This window comes from Schistocerca cancellata, chromosome 9 (assembly GCF_023864275.1).
Source record: "Schistocerca cancellata isolate TAMUIC-IGC-003103 chromosome 9, iqSchCanc2.1, whole genome shotgun sequence".
NCBI classification, from domain to species: Eukaryota; Metazoa; Arthropoda; class Insecta; order Orthoptera; family Acrididae; genus Schistocerca; species Schistocerca cancellata.
The window spans coordinates 62642371-62665359 of NC_064634.1; the positions used below are offsets into that span (position 1 = coordinate 62642371).

At 40.5% G+C, this 22989-nt stretch overlaps 1 protein-coding gene across 2 annotated transcripts in view; it reads right to left on the bottom strand.

Moving 5' to 3' along the window:
* Positions 1-22989, bottom strand: part of LOC126100211 (uncharacterized) — a 66973-nt gene that overhangs the window by 23310 nt on the left and 20674 nt on the right. For both annotated transcript variants that reach the window (XM_049910772.1, XM_049910773.1), the window contains exon 4: positions 18087-18338. In XM_049910772.1, the coding sequence (XP_049766729.1) occupies positions 18087-18338 (252 nt within the window). The remainder of the gene's footprint in view (positions 1-18086; positions 18339-22989) is intronic.

Genomic DNA, 22989 nt, shown 5'->3' on the forward strand with positions numbered 1-22989 from the left:
ACTAGATGTTATAACTGAAATGACGAGACGAAAAATTAATTTTTTCCTTCCCAGGACTCCAACCCGGCACCTATCGCTGTTATATTCTAGAGAAAACCAACGTTAAATATGGGTTTGTTGCACCAGCAGTGACATGTGAGCATGTTTGAACTGAAATAATATGACGAAGAGTTCAGCGCTCACTGGGAATAGAGCCCCACACATATCGTTGTTGACTACACACAAAGAGACGTCAGCTACCGAATTTTTCTCCACCAGCTGCTCAGAATAGCATCTTGAACTTACAGTCATCTCGCAAATAGTTCTGTGTCTCACTGGGAGTTAAAAACGTCAGATATCGTTAGTGTGACAGCGAATGAAAATACATTAAAAATCAAAATTATTATCCACCAGCAGACAGGTGTTCTCATGCTAGAGCTTGATAATACATAATTAAATCTTTAGTGCCGGGCCAGGATTCGATCCCATTCACGCATAATATGTGAAGGTGTTGAGGAATCTGCAGTTTTGAACAAACAACAAATTGTAGCCGAGCTGTATTGCCACGAAGGGATCAAATTCCGCGTTAAGGGCGGTCTGAGTTGCATTCCCAGTTCAGAACCAATTTTATCGACATACAGAAGCTCAAATAAAAGATGGAATAAGTGTCCTGTGACCATACATAGCGTTTGTGTCGTCACTTGAAATAAATAACTAGTATAAGAAAGGTTACTGGTGGTAGAGTTTCTACATGTCGCCACTCCAGACTTTATTGTGGTTCAACCTACCGTCTACTTGGTAAAGAAGGAATATCATCTTTAATGTGAATTTTCTGACCATGCAGCCATTATATCTCCTTCACTTGGTGTAGCCAGGAGAGAATGGAATCTGTCTCTCCCTATCTAAAATCATTGACAGAAGTGGGAATCGAACCCAGACCATAGGTATAACAACCTACCATCCGTCCAACAGACCACGAAATCCTCTTCTCTGCGAGTCATTTTTCTATCGTAACGCAGTTGTGCCACACTGGATGAGAATTCTGACACACAGGCTCCCTGTAGTAATTTGCAGCATGTTCAGTAAATTCATTTACTTGGTTGACCGAATCACCATGAACTAGCTGCCTCGGCTACCCAGTGCATACATTCGACTATTTTGTAATCACAGAAATAAAATCACGTTACTGCCACCTACACACAACTGCCAACATTGTAGGATGCAGAAGTTTAAATAAGAAGTGTTCCTTTTCACTTGAGCTATTCTATTGCGCTATCTGTTACTAGAAAACGTCGTTCAGTCCAAAAGAAAAGCTGTAACTGTTTGTCTCTCAGAAGTCAAGACATGGCCATATGCATAATCTCACAGTGCTGTGGAATCCAAAAGTTCTGAAGGAATAGTTGCTGAGCTCTGGAGCTGTTGTAGTTCCGTGTCAGCTTGTAGCATAGATAAGATGTCGCGAGTTCGAATACATTCAGTGCTACATTTTTTAAAACGCAATTCTGCTCTCTGCTGAAGTTATCAATCTAATGGAACTTTGAACAAATTCCCTTCACTTCTCAACCCAAAGTAGTCGCATGTGGAAAAAGGACTAACTACTGTGACATTTTGTCCTATTCAGGTTTAATAGACAGCAGGCAGCAGATGCATCTCGAAGATGTGCAGGGAGAGCGCATCGTGCCATAATATGTCAGAAAAGTATTTTCTACATTAGCCGTCGTGTGGTAGTGATATTTTATTCTTCTTCAAACTTTGATTGACAGCTTTAACTCAGAACAAATTTTCTACATGCATGTAATCAATAAACTGCATGTGCATTGTCAGGCTGTCATAGGTAACATCAGAGAATTTGCATATATCGTTGATGATTAATTTCTCTCACATGTTTACTATTGTTTTAACAATACTAAAGGAAACCTTACGAAAATTGTGCACTGTATTATAAGAAATGAAATAAAACTAACGATGATAACCTTACGACGAAAGTATCTGTACACAAGCATGCCTCTATCGACACGAATTAGTAAAATACTACTCACTTAGATTTTGATAGGGTCTGTGTTTAATTGGTATGCTGTGTCATACTCAAGAGGTATGCAAATGTGGCATTTCATAAATATAGTTACGTATTCCTAGAAACCCAAAATTCGCTTGTCAGCAGCGGAAAGAGGCGTTACCTGTTGTGCAGCATTGTAAGTTTTTCAACATTGCACTATGAGCTGAAAGCATTTTCTTACGATTTCCGTATTGATGTTTGATCTGACTGCTTGTAGCTCTTTCACAGAAGGGATAAAAACGTTTCAGTCAGTGAGACTGGAACTGCGAACCGTAACAGACGCTGTTTCACATGTCAGCACGTTACCACAGAGCTGGCGAGGGGGTATGGGTCTCAGCTTCCTATTACGACGGCAATAGTAACTAGAACTCGTAAACCGCTATTTAAAGGTCGAGATTAGTTGCGATTTCCACCTGCAACGACTTTCTTGGGCTGAAAACCGTAAATTTTCAATCTTTTGTTACCCTTCAAGCTATAATAACTCAGATTATTCAATGGAAATGACAGGTAAAATCAAGTGAACTTTGAGGCTTAATTCCGTGCACACCAGGAAGTAACTCGTCGATCACAGAGTTGCCAAACATACGTTGCCTTGTTGCCAAATCTCAGTTACAGTACCAGCAGGAAGAACACGAACCGATGTGATCCTACAGCGGTCTGGGAAGTGACCATAGCTGGTGTCTCCAAGTCGCGGCTGCTACGGCCTGGAATACGTAATGCGTCTGATTCGCTTTCTGTAACTAGGTTTAGGGACTGGAGCGTAGTTACTAATAATACTCAGAACTGACTGCAAACTGAGCATCATAAATCAGTAACTCTCATTGTTGTTTTTATATTTCTTTCGTAAGTGCACTCAAAACTAAGAAAGTCATTCACAGGCGTTTTCCTGCCTCGCCGATAGTCGAGCAGAACATACAAATAAAAATAAAAAAGAATGTGTGTGTGTGTGTGTGTGTGTGTGTGTGTGTGTGAGAGAGAGAGAGAGAGAGAGAGAGAGAGAGAGAGAGAGAGAGAAATAAAAAGCAATGAGAGAGTGTGTAAAAAATTGTTGTAAAGAAATTGAATCATGGTATTTAAAGAAATCTTTCATTAAAATGACACGTTCCACATCATTACGAAATGTCGTATTCATGATCTATGGAACAAGAGTTAATCTAATGTAATGTAATCTAATCTAATCACATCATATTGATTATTAGCCATGAAGAGTCATGAACTACCGAAAGTTTTGCCAATACCAGTAACCAAATCTAAACTTGAAAATAAAAGACGACAATTTTTGTAATAAACCGTGACTCCTATCAAGACCCTTTCATCCCTGTTATCTAACCACGAAAGATGTCTGATATACCTCCATTCTGAAGTAACAAAGTGTGCATGCATTTAAAGATGAAGTGCATGATGTGAAGTTCTGTGACGGAGATACGAACCCAACACGTAATCCGATTGTTAACTAAGAAAAATCAAATGTTACGTATCGGTTTTTCTTACGAGCCGCTAGGTGTCTGAATCTAAAATAAGGATACAAACTTTTGTGCCTAAGCGACAATCGAACTGCACACCTACCGCGCATCCACGAATATAGCTTAAGTATCAGTTGCTTACTCATGAACAGTAAGATGTGTGCGTGTTTGACCAGAAATAACGACACCTGTTGCGATTGTTGGCAACACATGAACAGACATTGAAATTGCGCGTTAATTTTCACTAGCAGGTGGGTGTGCACTTGATAAAGCTAGAAATGAAATTATGAATATTTTTGTACTGGATCAGGTTTCAGACCCACATACTTACCTTTGGAAGAGAGCTAGAGAAGATTGCAGTCTTGGGAAAAGGAACGAAATGACTGAACTATACTGTTCCGAGAGATTCAGATCCTCGAAAGAGGAGATACGAATTCGAATCACAGTCCAGCACCAAATTTTTAAACGTCTCTAGTTCAATCAAGTACAAGTAAAATAAGAGCCCTGTCCCTTTAAATGGCTATCGGCTCATCAAATAAAATAAAATTTTATAATGTAAGTAACTTTACTGGCGACTGTATTTCTGTTTACCATGACGTCCGCTTTGTCATTTCCCAACGAAAACTGGCTCTGCTCAGTTGGTTATGAAGGAACGTGATGTTTAATGCGGATTCTGGATTATAACGTCTTTCTCTTGAGGTTACCAGAGGTAAAATAAATTTGTTTGTGCCTCTTAAAAGTAAATGCCTGAACCCACGCATTGCACCTGTGATAGCTCGTTCCACCAGACCATTGTGGCCACATTACCCAGCCCCAGGAGTGTGCTGTAACGGATGATGTGCTTAGCTTACAAAATTAGTCACGGTGGAAAAAATGCGAGTCTATTAAATGGTCAAGTAGAAGCAAGCTTCTGACGCAGAGATTATGCTATTCTCATGTCAGCAGGATGTAAAGACTCTTCTAGGCATCATAGGCTGGATGTGAAGCCATTTTGATTTTTCACAAATTCAGCAAATTTCTTAGTTCGAGAAAATCCACTGTGAAGTGTGAAGTTGCCGGATAATTCGATTATTACTGTTATTATTAATATCATTTTATTCATACTGCTGCTGTAACACAAGTGCTTGAACATCATTTAGTATCTTTTGGTCACTATAGAAGTAGTTTCCCAAGAACAGGTTCTTTCCCTGTCTACGGAATCCTTTTCATGTTAATATCAAACACCAGCAATTACTCGTAGATTACATTAAAACTAAAGTAATTGACGAAGACGTTACTTGGTAACAAAAACGCACTGCCTTTCTTCATTTACTTTCGCCTAGAAGTGGCTATCGAGTACTGACAAACCAAAAGGCAAGAGATCTTACTGCCTTCCGATATACGTTGCTGTTAGTTCTTCCACATGATTTGGTCGACATGACCTGTTTCAAGTAGTGTATGACAGACAGTGTTTTAGAAAATCTATTGTTTCCCTTTGCAATAAACAGAAGTATTTTCATTCTAAGCTGTCCAAGTACAAAATTTTCGCAATATTAGTGCACATTTAATATTCGCTTCTATAATGTATAAAAGTATTTCACAGTCGCAAAACTCGCATCCGAAACGTTGACCTTACACTTAGTCGCTGACCATAAATTCTAGCTCAGAGTGACACCAGTTTAAATAACCTAATGTAGCGAAGACTGTTTGCCAGTGCTCTTTCTCACCGGAAAATACGCAATTGACTCATTTGGCTCCATAAGTACACTGTAACAGTAATTTCTGTGTGAAATTTGTCAATAAGCTTTCGCCTTCCAACCGGCAAAATACGGAAGAGTACAGCCGGTAAACAAATCACAAATCACGATTTAGTGCCGATAAGACGATTTCTTTAAACATTGTCGAAGCTGAGGGAATTTATTTTCTGCTTAAATCGTCTTAAGCAGCACCGTTCACAGATATCTCAAATAGGAAAAAGCTGAATATCCAGGTACGAAGGTTGTAAAACAAACTTCCCACAGTTTGTGTCAGGTTGATCTTTTCGTCTGATAACACTGCTTAAGTATTTTGTCTAAGAGGTATCACAAGTAGTATCCCTGTAGCTGTGGGAATCATTGGTTGAAAACGAGTTTAACACCAATGGGTACAGTGCTGCTATATTTTCAAAATTATTATCAACTTAAGTCTGAGTTCATCCACAAACTGAGGCGTATTTATAATATTGAAGCTAGACTGTGTATCCTTGTCTTTCTTGAGTGGTCACTGGAAGGCGTTTACACACACGTATACAATACTATGAATACTTCGAACGCTATGGTTAACGTTGCTCTCATAAACTACTTTTTTTTTAAATTCTTCTGGGTCTTAAGCGAGCAATATGTGTTGTAGATACAGTCTCAGACCAAAAAATTGACCGCCAAGTCGTTCACGTAAGGTGGACAATACAGTCATGCTCCTCTCAGAATTCTATGTCTGGCAATATGCTCGATCTAGCAACATGTAGACTGCGGCACTTCCCAGAGGAAGTCTTGACTCCAGTCTTAGTACATTACTCTAGACTACGACCGTAGTCTTGAGGTTAAACGCGAGACCAGCTAATATGATATTGTAGATTCGCTTGAATTACACTCATAGCTTCAGCACCGAGAGGAAAGGGGCGATAAAAATTCTGTCGATATGTGCTTTCGGTCGCCAGACGTCATATTAGCTGGTCTCGCGTTTTACCTCAAGACTACGGTCGTGTTCCATCAGCGGTACGAATAAAATGATAGTAATAATAACAGTAATAATCGAATTATCCGGCAACTTCACACTTCACAGTGGATTTTCTCGAACTAAGAAATTTGCTCAATTTGTGAAAAATCAAAATGGCTTCACATCCAGCCTATGATGCCTAGAAGAGTCTTTACATCCTGCTGACATGAGAATAGCATAATCTCTGCGTCAGAAGCTTGCTTCTACTTGACCATTTAATAGACTCGCATTTTTTCCACCGTGACTAATTTTGTAAGCTAAGCACATCATCCGTTACAGCACACTCCTGGGGCTGGGTAATGTGGCCACAATGGTCTGGTGGAACGAGCTATCACAGGTGCAATGCGTGGGTTCAGGCATTTACTTTTAAGAGGCACAAACAGATTTATTTTACCTCTGGTAACCTCAAGAGAAAGACGTTATAATCCAGAATCCGCATTAAACATCACGTTCCTTCATAACCAACTGAGCAGAGCCAGTTTTCGTTGGGAAATGACAAAGCGGAAGTCATGGTAAACAGAAATACAGTCGCCAGTAAAGTTACTTACATTATAAAATTTTATTTTATTTGATGAGCCGATAGCCATTTAAAGGGACAGGGCTCTTATTTTACTTGTACTTGATTGAACTAGAGACGTTTAAAAATTTGGTGCTGGACTGTGATTCGAATTCGTATCTCCTCTTTCGAGGATCTGAATCTCTCGGAACAGTATAGTTCAGTCATTTCGTTCCTTTTCCCAAGACTGCAATCTTCTCTAGCTCTCTTCCAAAGGTAAGTATGTGGGTCTGAAACCTGATCCAGTACAAAAATATTCATAATTTCATTTCTAGCTTTATCAAGTGCACACCCACCTGCTAGTGAAAATTAACGCGCAATTTCAATGTCTGTTCATGTGTTGCCAACAATCGCAACAGGTGTCGTTATTTCTGGTCAAACACGCACACATCTTACTGTTCATGAGTAAGCAACTGATACTTAAGCTATATTCGTGGATGCGCGGTAGGTGTGCAGTTCGATTGTCGCTTAGGCACAAAAGTTTGTATCCTTATTTTAGATTCAGACACCTAGCGGCTCGTAAGAAAAACCGATACGTAACATTTGATTTTTCTTAGTTAACAATCGGATTACGTGTTGGGTTCGTATCTCCGTCACAGAACTTCACATCATGCACTTCATCTTTAAATGCATGCACACTTTGTTACTTCAGAATGGAGGTATATCAGACATCTTTCGTGGTTAGATAACAGGGATGAAAGGGTCTTGATAGGAGTCACGGTTTATTACAAAAATTGTCGTCTTTTATTTTCAAGTTTAGATTTGGTTACTGGTATTGGCAAAACTTTCGGTAGTTCATGACTCTTCATGGCTAATAATCAATATGATGTGATTAGATTAGATTACATTACATTAGATTAACTCTTGTTCCATAGATCATGAATACGACATTTCGTAATGATGTGGAACGTGTCATTTTAATGAAAGATTTCTTTAAATACCATGATTCAATTTCTTTACAACAATTTTTTACACACTCTCTCATTGCTTTTTATTTCTCTCTCTCTCTCTCTCTCTCTCTCTCTCTCTCTCTCTCTCTCTCACACACACACACACACACACACACATTCTTTTTTATTTTTATTTGTATGTTCTGCTCGACTATCGGCGAGGCAGGAAAACGCCTGTGAATGACTTTCTTAGTTTTGAGTGCACTTACGAAAGAAATATAAAAACAACAATGAGAGTTACTGATTTATGATGCTCAGTTTGCAGTCAGTTCTGAGTATTATTAGTAACTACGCTCCAGTCCCTAAACCTAGTTACAGAAAGCGAATCAGACGCATTACGTATTCCAGGCCGTAGCAGCCGCGACTTGGAGACACCAGCTATGGTCACTTCCCAGACCGCTGTAGGATCACATCGGTTCGTGTTCTTCCTGCTGGTACTGTAACTGAGATTTGGCAACAAGGCAACGTATGTTTGGCAACTCTGTGATCGACGAGTTACTTCCTGGTGTGCACGGAATTAAGCCTCAAAGTTCACTTGATTTTACCTGTCATTTCCATTGAATAATCTGAGTTATTATAGCTTGAAGGGTAACAAAAGATTGAAAATTTACGGTTTTCAGCCCAAGAAAGTCGTTGCAGGTGGAAATCGCAACTAATCTCGACCTTTAAATAGCGGTTTACGAGTTCTAGTTACTATTGCCGTCGTAATAGGAAGCTGAGACCCATACCCCCTCGCCAGCTCTGTGGTAACGTGCTGACATGTGAAACAGCGTCTGTTACGGTTCGCAGTTCCAGTCTCACTGACTGAAACGTTTTTATCCCTTCTGTGAAAGAGCTACAAGCAGTCAGATCAAACATCAATACGGAAATCGTAAGAAAATGCTTTCAGCTCATAGTGCAATGTTGAAAAACTTACAATGCTGCACAACAGGTAACGCCTCTTTCCGCTGCTGACAAGCGAATTTTGGGTTTCTAGGAATACGTAACTATATTTATGAAATGCCACATTTGCATACCTCTTGAGTATGACACAGCATACCAATTAAACACAGACCCTATCAAAATCTAAGTGAGTAGTATTTTACTAATTCGTGTCGATAGAGGCATGCTTGTGTACAGATACTTTCGTCGTAAGGTTATCATCGTTAGTTTTATTTCATTTCTTATAATACAGTGCACAATTTTCGTAAGGTTTCCTTTAGTGTTGTTAAAACAATAGTAAACATGAGAGAGAAATTAATCATCAACGATATATGCGAATTCTCTGATGTTACCTATGACAGCCTGACAATGCACATGCAGTTTATTGATTACATGCATGTAGAAAATTTGTTCTGAGTTAAAGCTGTCAATCAAAGTTTGAAGAAGAATAAAATATCACTACCACACGACGGCTAATGTAGAAAATACTTTTCTGACATATTATGGCACGATGCGCTCTCCCTGCACATCTTCGAGATGCATCTGCTGCCTGCTGTCTATTAAACCTGAATAGGACAAAATGTCACAGTAGTTAGTCCTTTTTCCACATGCGACTACTTTGGGTTGAGAAGTGAAGGGAATTTGTTCAAAGTTCCATTAGATTGATAACTTCAGCAGAGAGCAGAATTGCGTTTTAAAAAATGTAGCACTGAATGTATTCGAACTCGCGACATCTTATCTATGCTACAAGCTGACACAGAACTACAACAGCTCCAGAGCTCAGCAACTATTCCTTCAGAACTTTTGGATTCCACAGCACTGTGAGATTATGCATATGGCCATGTCTTGACTTCTGAGAGACAAACAGTTACAGCTTTTCTTTTGGACTGAACGACGTTTTCTAGTAACAGATAGCGCAATAGAATAGCTCAAGTGAAAAGGAACACTTCTTATTTAAACTTCTGCATCCTACAATGTTGGCAGTTGTGTGTAGGTGGCAGTAACGTGATTTTATTTCTGTGATTACAAAATAGTCGAATGTATGCACTGGGTAGCCGAGGCAGCTAGTTCATGGTGATTCGGTCAACCAAGTAAATGAATTTACTGAACATGCTGCAAATTACTACAGGGAGCCTGTGTGTCAGAATTCTCATCCAGTGTGGCACAACTGCGTTACGATAGAAAAATGACTCGCAGAGAAGAGGATTTCGTGGTCTGTTGGACGGATGGTAGGTTGTTATACCTATGGTCTGGGTTCGATTCCCACTTCTGTCAATGATTTTAGATAGGGAGAGACAGATTCAATTCTCTCCTGGCTACACCAAGTGAAGGAGATATAATGGCTGCATGGTCAGAAAATTCACATTAAAGATGATATTCCTTCTTTACCAAGTAGACGGTAGGTTGAACCACAATAAAGTCTGGAGTGGCGACATGTAGAAACTCTACCACCAGTAACCTTTCTTATACTAGTTATTTATTTCAAGTGACGACACAAACGCTATGTATGGTCACAGGACACTTATTCCATCTTTTATTTGAGCTTCTGTATGTCGATAAAATTGGTTCTGAACTGGGAATGCAACTCAGACCGCCCTTAACGCGGAATTTGATCCCTTCGTGGCAATACAGCTCGGCTACAATTTGTTGTTTGTTCAAAACTGCAGATTCCTCAACACCTTCACATATTATGCGTGAATGGGATCGAATCCTGGCCCGGCACTAAAGATTTAATTATGTATTATCAAGCTCTAGCATGAGAACACCTGTCTGCTGGTGGATAATAATTTTGATTTTTAATGTATTTTCATTCGCTGTCACACTAACGATATCTGACGTTTTTAACTCCCAGTGAGACACAGAACTATTTGCGAGATGACTGTAAGTTCAAGATGCTATTCTGAGCAGCTGGTGGAGAAAAATTCGGTAGCTGACGTCTCTTTGTGTGTAGTCAACAACGATATGTGTGGGGCTCTATTCCCAGTGAGCGCTGAACTCTTCGTCATATTATTTCAGTTCAAACATGCTCACATGTCACTGCTGGTGCAACAAACCCATATTTAACGTTGGTTTTCTCTAGAATATAACAGCGATAGGTGCCGGGTTGGAGTCCTGGGAAGGAAAAAATTAATTTTTCGTCTCGTCATTTCAGTTATAACATCTAGTTACTGCCGCGAAATTCCGATATGTCACATTTGACTGTGCTTCGATAGCAATCCGATTAGGTTCCGGGTTCGAATCCGTGTCCAACACACAGCTTTACCTCACGGCATTTCAAGTAAGTTACTTGTGAAGAAGCAATATTTAACATCTCTCGTAGTTCGTTAACAGGGACAATAGATGCTGGGTAGGAATTCGCGTCTGTTAAAAATGTTTGCGTTATGCAATTTAAAGTTGATATTTGCTAACTGATACTGTCTAAAATCGAGGTATATCACTCTCTGTATGCCTAATCAGGAATGACTGTTAGTTTCCGTCAGTCACGAAATCTTTGCTTAGTCTGCATGAGCTGGGTTTGAATCCATATGCAGAACATGACGGTTCGTCGTGTCATTTAATGTTCATACATATTCTCAACTAGCTGCTCGTGAATAACTTAAATTTTTAATGTCATTTTGTGTTAAATGGTTCAAATGGCTCTGAGCACCATGGGACTTAACTTCTAAGGTCATCAGTCCCCTAGAACTTAGAACTACTTAAACCTAACTAACCTAAGGACATCACACACATCCACGCCCGAGACAGGATTCGAACCTGCGACCGTAGCGGTCACGCGGTTCCAGACTGAAGCGCCTAGAACCGCACGGCCACATCGGCCGGCCCCCACCATCTGGTATCAATGCATTACCTTATAATCCATTATATATAATCATTTTCATAGTACACTTGATATTATAGATGAGTAGGACACAAGACAGGACATAGATAATGGCCGTTTGACGTCAACAGTGTGTAACATTTTACTTTTTTGAATAGGACAATGTTCCTCTCCAATAATTTTTAGATTAGTTACAATAAGCTTACGCTGCAAGAGAATTCGCTTGTATTTTTCAATATGTGGTCTGTTGTCGGTTTGAAGGTCTTCCATAACATCGGCAACGTAGTGCAACTCCACCGAGAGCTGTCTGGAGTAGGGTGGGGTTAGCTATGTGAAAGTTGCGAGCTGTCGAAGACGATCTTCATATTCCTAATGCGATTAGGACATCGTATACTCTTGACGACGTTTAGCACCTGTGCGGTCAGTCACCCAATTTCAGAATTCATTTTGAGTAATCCTGCTAAATTCCCAAAATACTGTCTTTTTATATTGATGAGTAATATGGATAGTCGTCACGTTCATGTGCCGTCTACAACGCAAATTTAATGTTACTATCCTAGGAACTAACCTGCAATACGTTTTGTATTTCATAATCGGAACCATCTGCATTAACCGTCATCAGAGCAATGTCAGGGAACAGAGTGCAGCAGTGCCTACTTGAGGACCTGCTTGAGTCGTGTTCTAAGGAAAGGGTAGTTGCTGGTTCACATTATATTACACTAGCGAGAAGTACCGACTTTTCCTTTTCTCTGCAAACATCCAGAACTAAATTCAGTAACTAAATGCTAAGAATATATTGTCATTGTGCCAACTCGAAGATCAATAGATATGGATATAGATATAGATTTTTATATTTAAAGCCATTCTCTTTCTGCGTTGGAATAAACATCATTCATTATTTGCTTGTTCTTGTTACGATTGTTATTGTCATTCTCTCACTCGCAAGAGTCTTATGCTGATGCTGTATGAATAAATTATGCCATTGGATACAAAGCGGTTTAGTTTTGAGACCTAACCCACGAGGGGGGAAGGCACAGTGGTCTGCTTCAGGAATTCCAAGCAATAAAACACAAAAAACAACCCAGGAAGGGTTCGAACAGCTACTTTCACGCAGAGACATGCATTTGGAATCTGTTCATCGTTACGGGGTCAAACAAGAGGGTCACATTACTGAAACAATGATCGGGCTACTTAGTATATAATAGAGCATACAGATTTCAAGGAGGAAACGTATGAAGACGCAGACTTCCTCGTTATCAATATGTGCGGCATATCTTTCGTGTTAACGAAAGTAAATTCCCACTTTACCTCTTCTTACGTGTCAAATGAAATGAATGCCATGAGGAATAGAATATTTGTTGACTGCGTCTCTTCTTGCTTCCATCCTTACCAACATATTTCTTCATTCTCGTGGTAATCATGACAATCTATGTGCATGCTGCAAACGATTGCAAGTGGACAAATTCGACATCGAGGTGCAAAGCGTTTGGTATCTTACATTATATTCAATTCAAATAAGATTCCGGTGTATTTTTACTTCGTTTGTATTTTTAGATGATTATGAACGTTACGGAAATTTATCTCACATGCTTTATGTTGAATGAGAAACATTGAATGATCCGTTTTGCTTTCCCTACGTTGAAATGATATAATGTCGGCGTCAACAGCCTTCTTCCACGCCGGAATTTGAAACTTGTATCATTCTGGATTAATGATAATTGAATGTCTCATATGTATACATAGCCCACAAGGCGACGTCAGAAACCACCAGGGGAGAACGCCGCATAAAAACCAAACGTGCGCGCGCGTCTCCACTCTGAAGAACCGTATCGGAGAATCACGGCAAGCATTTCGCTGAAGAGCTGCCTCGTCAGAGAGCCGAGAAATGGCAGCTTCGTAGCAAGTATTTGTCAACACTCTGATAGTGCATTTACTTCCGGGTGTAGGTCGGCGTTACCTCGCTAAATTCACTTAACATTCGTTTTCCACATCGAAGACTCGTACGATATAATCCACTGCAAGATGACACAATTAGAAAGTATATTTAATTTCTGGACTCCAAGAACGGCATTCTTCACATAAGTAACACCTGTTTGTGTGTGCATTCGGGAGGACGATGGTGCAATCCCGCGCCCGGCCATCCTGATTTAGGTTTTCAATGATTTCCCTAAATCGCTTCAGGCAAATGCCGGGATGGTTCCTTAGGAAGGGCACGGCCGATTTCCTTCCCCATCCTTCCCTAATCCGAGCTTGTGCTCCGTCTCTAATGACATCGTTGTCGACGGGACGTTAAAACAGTAATCTCCACCTCCTCTGTTTCTGTGTTTAAGGTTGCGTTTTGAGGCTCAGGCAACATCGCAGTGACTATAGTCCGCCCCTGGCCGCCAGTGTGTCGTTAGCTCAGAGGTTCCCTTGTGCGTTGCAGTGCTTGTACTATAAGTTCGAATCACGGTAGAAGCCGCTGACTAAAACCTTTTATTTTCCATTTTAATTAATGGAGTTGCAAACTGCTAGTAAAAATTTCTTATGCGAAATCTGAAGAATGCCTTTAAACATCAATCTTCGTCCGATTTCGACTTAGTAAATTAAGTTAATATCATGGATTTCTGCTTTGCAAATTCCAAGGTGCTTCACTGTAAAATAGGTCCTGAAAAGATTCAAACCGACTGTCAACGATATAAATTTGAGCTTTGTTCGTCATATAGGTCTAACATGTCAGAAGGTTGTTTATGAAGTGCACATGTTCATTAATATAGTTCACATCTTCTAAATTTTTGCAATAGCGTTTAACTGTAGACGTTTTCTAACACCGGCGTTAGCAATTCCTTTCCGTTCTCTGAAACCTTCAAAACGACAAATTTTTCTGGTTTAAATCTGATGACCTTAACTATCACTTCCGATCAACAATAAATACTTCATGAACCCATACATGGAACTCCAAATGTGCAGTGTGCCTGCACTGCTACAGAGCATGCATTGCAAGGTATTCACACAGTTTATCGCATAGACTTACCATAAGGAATGAAACAAGAACTGTAATACACTTTACACCACAGACGCTCACTCTGGCTTGACGAAAACATCCAAACATTGACCAAAAGTTGCACAAATAATTAAGTTTGAAAGGAAAAGAAACGAGGTATGAAGCATTTATAAATTCATCGAATGTAGTGAGGTGGTTTAATTTCGTCCCAGTCTATAAAATTAATTTCGGGCCATACTCAGCTCTTGCCGATTACCCGCCTACTAATCAGGGCGTCTGTCTCCGTTGCTTTTGAGCGTGAATGGAAATTGTAGAAATTTTCTGTGGAGCAACATTTAATAATAAAGCGTTTTAAATCATCAAAAGCGATGAGCGGTAGCAGGCGCTTTCGATAAAGAACGGGGGAGTGCAGCGCCGCTGCTGTCGCCACGGCCGCTGCCAGTAGCCAGCAAATGGATCCTGGAGCTTTGCCGCATACGGCGTCCAGAGGAGGACAGTCTGCAGGAAATCTGCCGCAAAATCGTTACTAGATAAAATTTTGATATCGGTGTGTCACAAGGCGAAATAGATTGAATCTGCGCTACCATTACATTCACGTCTTCAGCATTCAGACAGAAGAGGCTATAAAAATATTTTATGCCAGCTGCTCTCGATCCACTGACATTATGAACAGAAACAACGCACGCTACCGCTAGACCACAGGCGTAATCAACCTAGAGTCTCTCTATCTTGGGACAAGTTTTCCTCCAGGAAGTGCCGCAGTCTACAGTGTTGCCAGATTGTGCAGATAACCGGACTTAGAGAATTAGCGAGTTGGCCAGTTTCTTTGTCCCATGTCGCGATCGGCGCGGATTTAGCCTCTGAAGCGGCCGGCCGCCGTCAAGTTTTATGTCAAAGAGTGTACACGACGGACAAAATGTACACCACGTCGTTCCAAGTCGGCTCGCAGCTCGTCATCGGATTGTAACAAGAGGTCACGATGGTAAATAATCCCCTGGACCATATTTAAGATACTGTGGGGAGTGACGGTAACAGGGACGTCACCCAGCTTATCACACAAGAGCAACGCTCGGGACTGGGCTGGGGAGGACGTCTTGAGGAGGATGGACCCATTCCTCATTTTAGACAACCCTGCCACTTCCCCAAACTTATCCTCGAGGTGTTCCACAAAAAACAGGCTTCGTCGTAAGAAAGGAGTCACCATCAGTCCTGCTGCAGACAAGGTATTGCGGTACGTAAGGCTCCCTCCCACGGCGCAGCCAACGAGGGGAACGACTGAGGGTCATATTGCGCAGCATCAAACTCAACTCTGCCTCGCTTAGAGACGCTGGTGGCCGTGCAACCACCAGCTTGGTGTGATTTATTGCGCTTCATTGCGCCACATCCGCCCAGATGCCACCTACTCCGAACGAGGGCTCTGCCCAAGGGCACCACCCAGCCAAAGCAACGGGTACCTGGCCAATATCCCGTTGCCCGGAGTCCCCGTGCCCCAGACAAGATGGGCACATACTCCTTGGCATGCATGGAGAGGAAACAGCTCTGGCATCTGTAGTGCGATCCCTGCGTGGTCAGGGGGCTACACCAAGAGGGTACATGACGACCCCACCACAACGGACTGGCTACCGTGCTGGATTTAAGGTGTTGAAAGGGTCCACAGTTGTCGTGGGCGCTAAGAAGACGATTGCGCACAAGACGAGAAGGAGACAACCCAGAAGATGTTGGGTGTAATCCCCCCACACGACAATAGGTAACATGCAAGATGGTGGTGCATGATGGACCAATAGAAAAACACCACGTAAGGCGTCCTTCCCCAAATGGCACGCACTAACAACGGAAATTTGGAAAAAAAAGGAGGTCAAACCCAAGAGGGGACCATCACAGAAGGCAGAAACGTTTGAGACTCCGTTTAGTCGCCTCTTACGACAGGCAGGAATACTGCGGGCCTATTCTAACCCCCAAACCTGCAGGGGGCCATTCAAGCGTTAACAAAGAGAAAGAGTAGTAATGTATGTGGGAGTTCTTGTGCGAATAAGTGTGAGTTTTCTACTTCTGACCTAGGACATTGTCCAAAAGCTGAACTATTTCTAGCATTCTTTTTGACTGTGCCTGTCTGTGACTCAAGTCTCCTCTATGTGATGAGTGGCAATATGTCTTATGTTACTGTCATGACCATCTATGGAAAGTGGTTGAAGAATGGTGATACCTCAAACAGGCAGCAAGGTATCTGATGTCCACACCTCATCATGGAAAATGGAGGTTGGAAGCTTCGAACATTATAAGAAGGATAGGCAGTGATCTGTCACAGATTTGATGACAAAGCTGGTGCAAGCATAAGTGTTACAAAAATCACAGTTCAGTGCACATTACTGAACATGGGGTGTCACAGGAGACAATATCTACATGTTCCCATGTTGACCTAACACTACCACAATTACAACTGCAGTGGACGTGGGATCATCGAGATAAATCTCATTTCTTGTTACATCAGGTCGACGGTCACATCTGGGTATGCCATTATCCAGGGGAATGCGTACTCGAAAGATGCAGCGTGCAATTAATGCAAGCCGGTGATGGCAGCGTTATGCTATCGAAATGTTCACCTACGCTTCCACTGAACTGCGACAGGTGTGGACTATGTGAAAATTATTGTGTTTCACCTACATCCATTTATGCTTGATGTCTTCCTCAAAGATGACCGCATCTTCCAAAAGGATAACTGTCTGTGTCACAAGGCGAGATTTGTGCTACAATGATTTGAGGAGCCTGACAATGAACTCTGCCTATAAACCACCAGCCGATAATTTACAGCAACTGCATGAGCTGTGCAAGACATCTGGCACCACATAGCTCCAGAAACCAACCAACGTCCTGGTGGGGCCATGCCACTCCAAGTGACTGCTGTATTTCATTCCAAAGGTGGACCGAGACACTATTAATCAGGTCATAGTAATTTTTGGCTCACCTGTATATTTTATCCCTTCATTTAGTTTGAAAACCCCACCCTTAAGTTTGTATAAGCACCTTTGACTGATCGTATAATATGAACTATTTTGTAGATGACACATTTATTATTTTACTTCACTTCTGCAGCAACAAAAGGGCTAATTTATCACAAATAAATTATACTGTGTCCATTTTTCCCTAACAACTGAAAAGAATGAGAAAGCAACATTCTTGAAATAAATCAAAGTCACATCTTTCTCACTAAAACGAGAGTGCTGCATTCAAGTTATACTTAAACTATGTAGCGTCCTATGAGTGCCCAAGTCCTACGTTCACTTTTCATGGACCCCAGCATTTCTTGTGATTATTTTGCATGCACTAACAAAGAATGCCTAACTGAAAAATGGTGTGTACGCAAGTTTATAAGATCAAAGAATTGTGTGCTGACTGCAAAATAACCTTTTCCTAAATTTCCCCTTCTATTAAGAAAAAGTGGGAGAAAGGGTTCTTGGCAAAAGAGTAACTTTTTTCAACCCGTCCAACCTATGAACCTCATCCTTGATAAATAATAACATCTACTTCTTTCTGTTTGGTATTATTGTAGAACAATGAAAAAACAAATTTATAGTACACTCCTATGAGGCAACATGATAGCATGAAGTATCAGAAAAAAATGGAACTTACTGGTAACAGACTAGAGAATCCATAAGAAAGTTCTGACAGTCGAGAGGAAATCGTAACGAGAGAACGTTTAAGCTGAAGATTTTGCTCTACTAGATCATGGAGCTTATCTTCCATTGGCTCTGGTGTTTTTGCCAGTGACTGTCTTGCAGATGGACGTGAAGGAGTACGTAACTTTGTATCTGCCTCCCTGCGCCATGTGTCACGAGCTGCTTGCTGCTGTTGCTCCTGCAACTGTCGCAGAAGTCGGCGAACCTATAAAACACAGATGTGTGCTGAAAGACAGTGTAGATGTTTTCTCAATGACTACATGGACATGAAACAAGAGAAAGGCACATCTTACTTGTGTGCACAGTACTATTTCTGATTAGTCAAATATAACAAAAAAGCCATGGCTAACTTAAACAGCAGCAAGCCAAAAATGAGGATCTACCCTAATAATCAACTAAAAATGTATCTATAAGCATATCAATTTTACACATAATAATTCAAATACCCATTTAATATCCTCTGTCCTTATGTAGCATATGTGCTACATCCAGCTTTTTTTTTTTTTTTTTTTTTTTTTTTAGCTCAGGGAATAAACTTAACTCTCTATGTCTGACTGTAGCGTATACATTACATCATGCGGCTTTTGTGCACCATTGGCTTTCATTTCTGCATATTCCAAGTAGGTGGCAGTATGTAATTTATGAAAGCTGTTTATCACAGTGTCTGGATGCTTCAGGAAATAAAGGTAATTTCTGTTGGTTTTTAGTATTTTTGAACTACAGTATATGTAGAATATACAGCAATATGCTATTATTTTACTGCAATATTAATGCACATGGGCGAGAGGGCGCTTCGGTTGGTTTATAATGACTTTTATCGTGATATTTAATGAGGACAAGTTTACTGTAACATCACTATATGTTTCCTTTAACAGCCATAGGAGCCCAAGTGCAATAATATTGTGGTTGGGTAATAATATAGCCTGCACTATAGAATAAGTGACTGTTTATTTCATAACAACAATATATCAATATATTTTTCCCATGTAGAAGTTGCTTTACATTTGGCAACAAGCTGCTGTTTCACATTATAAAGGCATTGTTTTCATAATGTTTATGTTTTATACCGAGTTTTATGAATATTGCATATATTTCAGTTAATTTGTAACATAAATAGCATTCATTTGGAACTCATTCCAAAATTTTGATGAGGGATGTCAATATTTTTAAATTTAGTACTTTCTTATTTACACATTCAAAGCCACTTGTAGGTATAAAACACGGTCAGAAATTGTGCTCAATGCTTTCTTAGAAAATTAATATGAATTATAGAGCTATTAGTTCAGGAGCCCACTCATAGTGTAAACGGTTGCGAAAATGTGCTTGACCTCTTAGTAAGAAATAATACTGAGGAATTAGGAAGCACGATGACCGATACAGGAATTTGTGACCACAAGGTTTCTGTAGCGAGACTGAATACCATAATATCCAAGTCTACCAAAAACAAGCACAAAATATTTCTGTTTAAAAATACATACAAAAAAATCGATTGATGTCTTCTTAAGAGACTATCTTCTTCTCTTCCCAACTAACTATGTAAGCAAGGGCCATATGTGACTTAAATTCGGTGAAATCCAGTGAGATTTATACCAAATGAATTAATAAGAGATAGAACTGATGGTACACAAAACAGCTTAGAACACTGCTGCAGAAGCAAAGAAAAATTCATGCCAAGTTTAAAAGTGTGTAAAATCTCCAAGATTGGCAAAATTTTACAGAAGCTTGAAATTTAGTGTGAATTTCAATGTGAGATGCACTTAATAGTTTCCGCAATGAAACACTGTCTTGAAATCTGTCAGGAAATTCCGAGATTCTGATCATATGTAAAGTACAAGCCATACCTCCGCTGTGGAACAGTGATGAGAATGTTACCAATGATAGTGTCACTAAAGCAGATGTGCTGAAGTAAATTTTCCAGAAATTGAAACAAGAACTGCGAAAACATGAGTAATTTAAAAGTAAATATCTTCAATGTAGCAAAGCAGCTCAAATTAGTTAATAAAGGAAGTCTTCTGGTCCAGATTCCACACCAATTAGATTGCTTTCAGAGTACACTGATGTAGTAACTCCATATGTAGCAATAATACACAAAAGCTTGCTTGGCAAAAGATCTGTACCTGAAGAGTGGAGAAAGTTGCACAAGTTACACCAGTACTTCAAGAAAGGTAATAGGAGTAATCTATAGTGTTACAAAGCCATATCAATGAAATCAATATGCAGTACGATTTTGGAACATAAACTGTGTTTAATCGTTATGAATTATCTCACACTAAATGATCCATTGGCACATAGCACGGATTCAGAAAATACCATTCTTGTCAAACACAATTAGCTCTTTATCTAATGAAGTAATGAGTGCATTCAACAGAGGATCTCAAATTGATTTCATATTTCTAGGTTCCCAGAGGGATTTTGATACCATTTCTCACAAGAGACTTCTAATCAAATTGTGTATCCATGAAGTATCATCTCCGTAGTGTGACTGGATTAATAATTTCCTGTCAGAAAGGTCACAGTATGTAGTAACTGATGGAGAGTCATTGAGGAAAATATAAGTGATATCTGGCATTTCCCAAGGAAACGTTACAGAACACCTGCTGTTCCTAATCTACATAAATGATTTAGGAAACAATCTGAGTAGTTTGCAGATGATGCCGCCATTTACAGTCTACTGAAGTCATCATATAATCAAATCCAGTTGCAAAATGATTTAGATAAAATATTTGTATGGTTTGAAAAATGGTAACTGACTCTAAACAAAGAAAAGTGTGAAGTCATTCACATGAGTACTAAAGGAAATCCATTAAATTTTGGTTACACATCAAACCAGACATAGCTAAAGACCGTAAATTCAAGGAATTACAATTACAAACAAATTAAACTGGAACAATCACATAGATGTTGTTCACTGGCAGAACACTTAGTAAATGCAACAGGTCTACTAAAGAGACTGCCTACACTACACTCGTCTGTCCTCTTCTCGAATATTGCTGCACGGTGTGGGATCTGTGCCAGATAGGGTTGACAGAGGACATCGAAAAAGTTCAAAGGACAGTAAAGAAAAAACAGAGCTTGCACAGAAAGATTTAAATACGGTATTGCAGTGCCTGTATTATCATGAATTTCAATGCAAATTTCCTTCAGACATGCATGCAGTTGCAAATGTGGACAACCATCAGCTGTATAATGCAATGATGACAATGAAAATTTGCGCCGGACCAGGAGTCAAACCCAATCATTTGCAAAAACATGGGAATATGAAACAAAGAAACATTAATTTGGTCACAAGACTGTACATACATATTTTGTATCACATGTCTAACTATATAGTTTATTTTAAAAAGATCAAAAATGGCCATTAGAGTATAGGGTGTCTCAGAAGGTATGCTGCAACTTCAATGTGTTATAGTAACCAAACTAATTAAGATATTTACACCATGTGATTGACAAAAATCATGTAGTTTTCGCAACAAACGGTTGCTTCATCAGGAAAGAGGGAAGGAGAGGGAAAGACAAAAGGATGTGGGTTTTAAGGGAGAGGGTAAGGAGTCATTCCAATCCCGGGAGCAGAAAGACTTACCTTAGACTTACCTTTGCCTTTACAAATGTCTGCTTATGTCTGTGTATGTGCAGATGAATATGTGTGTGTGTGCGCGAGTGTATACCTGTCCTTTTTTCCCCTTAAGGTAAGTCTTTCCGCTCCCGGTATTGGAATGACTCCTTACCCTCTCCCTTAAAACCCACATCCTTTCGTCTTTTCCTCTTCTTCCCTCTTTCCTGATGAATCAACTGTTTGTTGCGAAAGCTTGAATTTTGTGTGTATGTTTGTGTTTGTTTGTGTGTGTATCGACCTGCCAGCACTTTTGTTTGGTAAGTCTCATCATCTTTGTTTAACAGTACCTCCATTATGACAGCTGCCACCCATTCCACATCAAACGGTCCCTTCCCTACAGCCTAGGTCTTTGTGGCAAACGAATCTTCTCCAGTCCGGAATCCCTGAACCATTACACCAACAACCTGAAAACAGCTTTCGCATCCCACAACTACCCTCCCGACCTGGTACAGAAGCAAATAACCAGAGCCACTTCCTCATCCCTTCAAACCCAGAACCTCCCACAGAAGAACCCCAAAAGTGCCCCACTTGTGACAGGATACTTTCCAGGACTGGATCAGACTCTGAATGTGGCTCTCCAGCAAGGATACGACTTCCTCAAATCCTGCCCTGAAATGAGATCCATCCTTCATGAAATCCTCCACCAAGAGTGTCTTTCCACCATCCACCTAACCTTCGTAACCTCTTAGTTCATCCCTATGAAATCCCCAAACCACCTTCCCTACCCTCTGGCTCTTACCCTTGCAACCGCCCCCGGTGTAAAACCTGTCCCATGCACGCTCCCACCACCACCTACTCCAGTCCTGTAACCCGGAAGGTGTACACGATCAAAGGCAGAGCCACGTGTGAAAGCACCCACGTGATTTACCAACTGACCTGCCTACACTGTGAAGCTTTCTATGTGGGAATGACCAGCAACAAACTGTCCATTCGCATGAATGGACACAGGCAGACAGTGTTTGTTGGTAATGAGGATCACCCTGTGGCTAAACATGCCTTGGTGCACAGCCAGCACATCTTGGCACAGTGTTACACCGTCTGGGTTATCTGGATACTTCCCACTAACACCAACCTGTCAGAACTCCGGAGATGGGAACTTGCCCTTCAGTATATCCTCTCTTCTTGTTATCCGCCAGGCCTCAACCTCTGCTAATTTCAAGTTGCCGCCACTCATACCTCACCTGTCTTTCAACAACATCTTTGCCTCTTTACTTCCGCCTCAACTGACATCTCTGCCTAAACT